Source organism: Nanorana parkeri, unplaced genomic scaffold, assembly GCF_000935625.1.
Source record: "Nanorana parkeri isolate BGI_ZX_2015 unplaced genomic scaffold, ASM93562v1 scaffold1461, whole genome shotgun sequence".
NCBI lineage: Eukaryota > Metazoa > Chordata > Amphibia > Anura > Dicroglossidae > Nanorana > Nanorana parkeri.
The window spans coordinates 44,982-52,259 of NW_017307729.1; the positions used below are offsets into that span (position 1 = coordinate 44,982).

The following is a 7,278-nucleotide window of genomic DNA, read 5'->3' on the forward strand; positions in this document are numbered from 1 at the left end:
AAACAGCACGCTCACCTGCCCAGCCAATCCAGCGTGGTCCTGCTGTGAACGGCCAACTGGCCATAGAGTCCCAGCCCGCCATCTTTCTTTTCTTCACCACTCCTCCAGCTCCCTCCGAGCTGCTAGACCGGCCACCGCAGCATTCTTCTTCACTGGACTCTGGTGGTCTAAGGACCACTGATGTCATCACATCTACCATAGACCTATATTTTCCATTAGACGTGAGGAAGCCAAGGGACCAGTGGCGGAAAACAATCACCATAGCGACCCAGGCAGCCGCTATGGGGCCCAGGGCACAGGGGGGCCTGGCCAGGGCATCCCCCTGATGCTGTGCGGGCCGCCTGGGTCGCTATGGCATCTCAGGCTGCTGGCTGTCACTGGCGGCTGCGAGGAGGAACGCGCCGGTGTTCAGATCACTGACAACCTGTCAGTGATCTGCGCAGCGGCGCGTTCCTCCTCACAGCCGCTGCTGCATCAGTGACAGCCAGCCGATGCGGAGGAGGAGGAGGCCATGCGCACTGGCTCCCTCTGCTGTACATCTACTGGCAGTCACCGGATGCGACGTGCCCAGTCGGAGAACTCGACAAGTCGGAGCTTTCTATAGAACGCCGGTGTCGGCAGTGAAGGAGGAGGCAGGGGCGCGGCGATGGAGGAGTTGGGGCATGGCGATGGAGGAGGCGGGGTCCAGCGACGGAGGAGGAGGAGGCGGAGAGCGATTGGGGCAGACGGGTAAGAGGGTTTGACCAGCCCACCTGAGACCCTGCAGAGCCCGCTATAGAGAGTCTACGGTGGGCTCTGCAGGGTCACCCTCAGGTGGGTTGTTTGGGATATCAGGTGGGCGTAACTAGAAATCACGGGGCCCCCATACAAAATGTTGCTATGGGGCCCTGTGATTTCTAGTTACAGGCCCTGCAATGGACATCCCACCAGCCGGAGAGGATAGGAAGAAGAGGAGAGCACTGAACGCTGGGGGGAAACGGGGGTAAGGTACGTAAATCTGCTTTACTCCAGCACCTAGACAAACATGGGCATTTAATCCTTGCGGTGTGCAGGAGTAGCCCCACGGCCAGGGCAGTTGTTTTGTTTCCCCGGAGACGGGCTTTAAGTGTTATTTTATCGGCCCAAACACTGGTCACGAGACCTGTTGGCGCGATGGTTTTGTTGTTTCCTTTTTATGCATGCACTTTCATGTCTTTTAATTAGGGATGCACCGATATATCGGCCGCTGAAACATATCGGCCCGAAAATGGCACTTTTGGCTAAATGCCTGAAAGTGCCATTTTTCTGCCGATACATCTGCGCATCCCCCTGCTTTCTATCCTCCCCGCTGGGCGCTGCTCTGTGTCCCAGCGGGGAGGAGAGAAACTAGCACAGCCGGCCGAGCACTGCGGGAGGAGAGCGCTGTGAGCGGCCGGCGTCTCTCCTCCCACACCGCTCAGCCTCCTATCACAGTGCGGCAGAGCGGTGTGGGGGCGGAGACAGCACTGTCACAGGAGGCTGAGCTCTCCTCCCCGCACCGCTCGCTCAGCCTCCTGTGACAGCGTATCAGAGAGGAGAGCGGGTACAAGCAGTCAGTGATTTGGAAATAATTGAGGACATGATATGGTTACTATATCCTCAATTATGAATGAATGGGAAGTGATCTACATCACATCTACATCACTTCCTGTTCATTCATGATTGTGGTTATAGTAAACATACAATATTCTCAAGTTATCAATGAACAGGAGGATTCCTGTTCATTTATAACAGGGGATACAGAATAAGAGATTGAGGGCTCTTTGTGTCTCTGAGGGCTCTGTGTGTCTCTGAGAGATACAAAATTATTATAAAAAAAATGTAAAAAAGTTTATAAAAAAGAAAATCAAAATAAAATATTAAAAAAAATTTGAAACAATTTAAATAAAAAAACATTTTCGGTTTCGGCCTGAAATTTTTTTTTTTTCATTTCGGTTTGGTTTTTGAAATTTCCATTTCGGCGCACCTCTACTTTTAATTGTTATGAAGCAACCCCTGCGTGCTACCGTACATGTTATGTGGCATATGTCTCAGTGATCACGGCTCCGAGTGAGCAGTGTGGTGAAACGAAATGGAAGAGATTCTCACCTGGACCCCGAAAGTGCCCAGCACTATGCTGCAGAATATCGGGTTGGCGAAAATGCCGTCGAATACATTCCTCTCCCCGTGGATTTTTCGCGCGTTGATTTCGTTAAACAACTGCATCATGACGAAGGTGTTGAAAATGATGGTGTAATGCTCGGAGGGAGGGGAGTGCAGCGGGGCGTTGCGACCACTGTCGATGTCAAAGATGATTTCACCTAGACGGCAGATATCATTATTATTATACAGGATTTATAGAGCGCCAACAGTGTGCGCAGCGCTGTACAATATAAGGAAGACATTACAATCACAATACAATACGAGATGGTGAGGAGGGCCCTGCCCCTGAGGGCTTACACTCTAAAAGGGGAGGGGCCAGTGATACATGAGGAGGGAGCTGTGTGGGGGTGAATGGTTGAGCGGTTAGGGTGAGGTGGGATCGGCTTCCCTGAAGAGATGAGTCTTAAGGGATCGCCTAAAGGCAGTCAAGGTGGGAGACAGATGGACAGGTTGGGGTAACGAGTTCCAGAGGATGGGAGAGACTCTAGAGAAGTCCTGGAGGCGAGTACGGGAGGAGTTGACGAGGGAGCTGGAAAGCAGGAGGTCTACAGCAGATAGAAATGTAGCAAAAACACAAACACATCCCAATGGTTACAATGTATTTTTTGGGGTGGTGGTGCCAATTTTTGACAGATTTTCTCAAATTTGCCCTAGTCCAGGCTTGGAATTCTGTCTTCTTCATCAATAAAATAGTTCTTTTTTTATTTTATTTCTGGATAGCGTATGGAAGTATTGGAACCCACGTGTCGCCCATGGGTACAGTAACCCTCTCTATTTGCCCTTGTGACCATTATCACAGAGACAGAAAGTAAAAGGAAATCCAAAATTTGGGGGGTTGGTGCCAATTTTTGACAGATTTCCTCAAATTGGCCCTAGTCCAGGCTTGGAATTCATTCTTATTTATCAATAAAATTGTTTATTTTTTTTGGGGGGGGGGGGGGGGGGGGGGGGCTGATCCAATAACCCAGCGGCCCTTATGTACTAGAGAGTCACACCCTACTGGGGCATCCAATTACAACGGGAACCTCATGCTCCAAAATCCTATTCTCCCATATAGCGGCCATAATAGAAAATAAACCCGTCGGAAGTTCTAACCTTCCCCATAAAATGTTGTGGGCTCAAGTACCAATGTTTATGATTGTCGGGCATTATTATAGGGGCTGGCGGGCGAGTGTTCCTTGCCGTCAATCGACCAACCTGAAGCAACTTTATCGACACTTACCAGCAAACAGCAACGTGAAGATGATGACGAGTTGGTAGACTGCGTGGCCCAGGATGTTTTTCATCATGGTGCGAGATATAAGGGGCTTGTTTCTGCCGTAGGGTTTGCGTAGAAGCAGCGATTCTGTAGGGGGTTCTGTTGCCAGCGCCAGGGATGCAAACGTGTCCATAATTAGATTGACCCAAAGCATCTGCACTGCTTTTAGTGGCGAGTCCTAAACGATAAGCGCATCGAAAGATAAAATAAAATCTAAGAAATGGCTCTCGGCCTTTATTTTTTTTTATTTATAAATTCTTATTTTATTAAACAATTTTTACAGATATAAAACATACAAAAATAAAGAAAATGTTAATAGCACGATGCCATATTGTCACACCTTCCCTGTGTGATGATCCGGTGCCGGGTTTTACCTCCTGTCTGAGCTGCTCGGCTTCCTGCCAACCCACTCTGAACCTCCCCATTAAAAGTCCAGCCCACTTGTTCCGTGCCGTTCCAGCAACGCGTCTTTACACCCCAGCCGGACTTCCTGTTTTATCTCTTGCCTCTGTAATCCCTGCGGTTGCCCACCACCTACCTTGTTTCCTGTGACTCTGGATTCCCTCTTCCTCACAGCGAGATCCTGTACGTCCTGCATTGGATGGATCATCAGCTTCTTCAAGCGAGTCCTTGCACCTGTGCCTACTTGTGTGGCTGTGTATAGGCTTCAACCCTGTCTGCTGATGCATCCAGCACCACGGTGCTGCAACTAACCTTTATGTCTGTGTGGGCGCGCTAGAGGGCCGCAACCTGGAAGGTGTCCAGCAGCCAATCATCCTCACCATTAGAGGCTCTGTGGAAGACCTGGTCCTTCTTAGAACCTGCGCCTCTAGTGCGTCCCTGTTAACGCACAGACACCTACTTCCTGTGTTTTCACCCCAGACACCATTTTTTGCACGCTACCTTTTGTCATTTTGTGTGCCCCGGTCGCAGACCGTGACACGTACGGCAAAGACACAGATCCACAAAGACATGGGGACACGGCAGAGGGATGGAGGGGTAGTGAAAGGATAAAGGACCAAAGAGTGCTCGGTGGAATGGGGATGGGGGAACGACGACCAGGGTCCCACTGAATCAAACTCCCCCACTGGCGTAACAATCGCCATAGCGACCCAGGCGGCCGCTATGGGGCCCGGGCACAGGGGGGCCTGGCCAGGACACCCCCCTGATGCCGTTCGGGCTGCCTGGGTCGTTATGGCTGCGAACGCGCCGCTGTTCAGATCACTGTCGGTGATCAGTGCAGCGCTGCGTTCTTCTTCACAGCCGCCGCTGAGTCAATGAGAGCCAGCAGCGGCGGTGGAGGAGGCTGGATCCGGGCAGGGTAGGAGGTGGGGCCCGGGGTCAGCAACAGAGAAGGAGGCGGGGCCGGTGACGGAGGAGGTGGCGGGCCCGGCGCCGGAGGAGGGAAGACGGAGGAAGAGGAGGCGGACAGGTAAGGAGTGTGACCATACGATTTCTGGTTACGCCCCTGAACTCCCCGTAGTTGTCTGTAGGTGTCGGATTCCAGGAACTCTGTCCAACAGAACCACCACGTGGCCGAGAACCTATGTACTGCACCCCCTCAGAGAGCTCGTTAGATCCTCCATATGCTTGATGTCATTGACCCGGCGTACCCATTGGCCCATAGTAGGAGGAGCGGACTGTTTCGGGAATGCATGCTCTTGCTGCATTCACCAAATGAATAAGAACAGAGCTTTTATAGCCCTTCAGGGAGTGGTCATTGTGGTGTGGAGAACGCCTGATCCAATGGACGGGTGCGCTCAGTGAAATGTCGCAGGACATCTCTTATCTGGGTCCAGAAGTTTGCCAACCCGTGGGCAAGACCAAAAACACATGGAGCATGTCAGCCGGAGAGGATACACAAGTCTGGAGCTTCTGTTGGTCACCCCTGGACACCTAGAAGAAGGGCGGTTAGTGCTATTGGACGGGCAGCTGAAGAACATCCCCTAGACCCTTGGTTCTCAACTGGTGGGTCGCGACCCCGTGTTCAGTGGGTCACCGCATGGCTTCCACTTTTCTAGGTGAGAGGCTCCTCAGCCTTCCCCTAGCACAGCGCTGTCAGTTCTCGTGCCGAGCAGCCATTCAAAATATACTGCCCAAGTGTTGGCTTGAGGTGGGGTGGTCTGGGGTTATGGCCGCGATGGAGCTTCATCCGTGTGTTCCGTTGCAGTGCAACTTGGGTCGCGACCTAATGACCGAGGACAAATGTGGGTCCTGAGGTTACACAGGTTGAGAACCACTGCCCTAGACCGACCAGAGATGACCCGGGCCACCAGCGGCTCCTTCGGGGGATGAGCGCCACGCATCCAATGCTCTATCTATAGACATGAGACGCCGGCTGTCTCTCTCTTGATGTGTGTATGTCCGGGTGGCAGGATAACATGGGTTAGGAATGGCCTGGACCTTGGTGACAACGTGGCGGAGGACGTACTGACCTGAGTGATGCAGGCCCCAGTAAATGCCACGATCACGGCTACCACGTTGACGGTCAGTTGGAACTGGAGGAATTTGGAGATGCTGTCGTACACGTTGCGGCCCCACATTACAGCTTTCACAATGCTGGAGAAGTTGTCATCTGTGAGGATGATATCCGAGGCTTCCTTGGCCACATCGGTGCCTGCCAATCCCTGGAGGTGCGCAGGAAAGAGATATTAATGATACATTGTCTCTGCGATAAACAATACATTTATATCATTCTTTTCCTTCTTCACAAAACTGAAACATATTCTGAATTATTAAAAAAAATGAATCAGAATGTAAATAGTGTCCAGCTTAAATCTGACCTCCGGCCTCCCCTTCAGTCTTCTATCTGACCTCCGTCCTCCCCTTCAGTCTCCTATCTGACCTCCGTCCTCCCCTTCAGTCTTCTATCTGACCTCCGTCCTTCCCTTCACTCTTGCACAGTTGTACCAGCTCCTCCCCTCTTCCTCTGATGTCACTGCTCACAATGTGCATTAGAAGCTGCAGCAAGTCGGATAGAGCTCCGCCTCTTTTCCTGACTGCAGGACATCCAGGATCAACTAGCTCTTTCCTCCCCCCGCCTAACTGTCTCTGGCCCCGCCCCTTTAATTAATTAGATTTCAGTTCTTTCCATCACGGAGGCTCAGCGTCACATGTGGGTGATACCTAAGGTGATCCTCCAGACTGACACCCATCCATCCAGGCATTTTCATATTTACATAACTCCTCCCAAGAGCCCTCTCATTGATTGTATCAGTGCTAGGGTCATACAGGGAGGGAGATGTTTAGACTACGGTGATAAGGGGAGGAAGAGGTTTAGACTAAGGTGATAAGGGGAGGGAGAGGTTTAGACTATGGTGATAAGGGGAGGGAGAGGTTTAGACTAAGGTGATAAGGGGAGGGAGAGGTTTAGACTACAATGATAAGGGGGGAAGTAGTTTAGAGCTAGGGTGATAAGGGAAGGGAGCGGTTTAGACCACGGTGATAAGGGAAGGGAGTGGTTTAGAGCTAGGGTGATAATGGAAAGGGAGCGGTTTAGACCGCGGTGATAAGGGAAGGGAGCGGTTTAGACCACGGTGATAAGGGTAGGGAGCGGTTTATAGCTAGGGTGATAATGGGAAGGGAGCAGTTTACACCGTGGTGATAAGGGAAGGGAGTGGTTTAGAGCTAGGGTGATAATGGGAAGGGAGCGGTTTAGACCGTGGTGATAAGGGAAGGGAGCAGTTTAGACCACGGTGATAAGGGAAGGGAGCAGTTTAGACCACGGTGATAAGGGAAGGGTGAGAGCTAGGGTGATAAGGGAAGGGAGCGGTTTAGACCACGGTGATAAGGGAAGGGAGCAGTTTAGACCACGGTGATAAGGGAAGGGAGCGGTTTAGACCACGGTGATAAGGGAAGGG

General features: G+C 51.6%; 1 protein-coding gene across 7 annotated transcripts in view; it reads right to left on the bottom strand.

The window, feature by feature from the left end:
* Positions 1 to 7,278, bottom strand: part of ATP2B3 (ATPase plasma membrane Ca2+ transporting 3) — a 139,126-nt gene that overhangs the window by 18,515 nt on the left and 113,333 nt on the right. For all 7 annotated transcript variants that reach the window (XM_018570128.1, XM_018570131.1, XM_018570127.1 and 4 more), the window contains 3 exons: positions 5,854 to 6,045; positions 3,383 to 3,596; positions 2,107 to 2,318 (listed from right to left, as the gene is read on the bottom strand). In XM_018570128.1, coding sequence (XP_018425630.1) covers positions 2,107 to 2,318; positions 3,383 to 3,596; positions 5,854 to 6,045 — 618 coding nt within the window. The remainder of the gene's footprint in view (positions 1 to 2,106; positions 2,319 to 3,382; positions 3,597 to 5,853; positions 6,046 to 7,278) is intronic.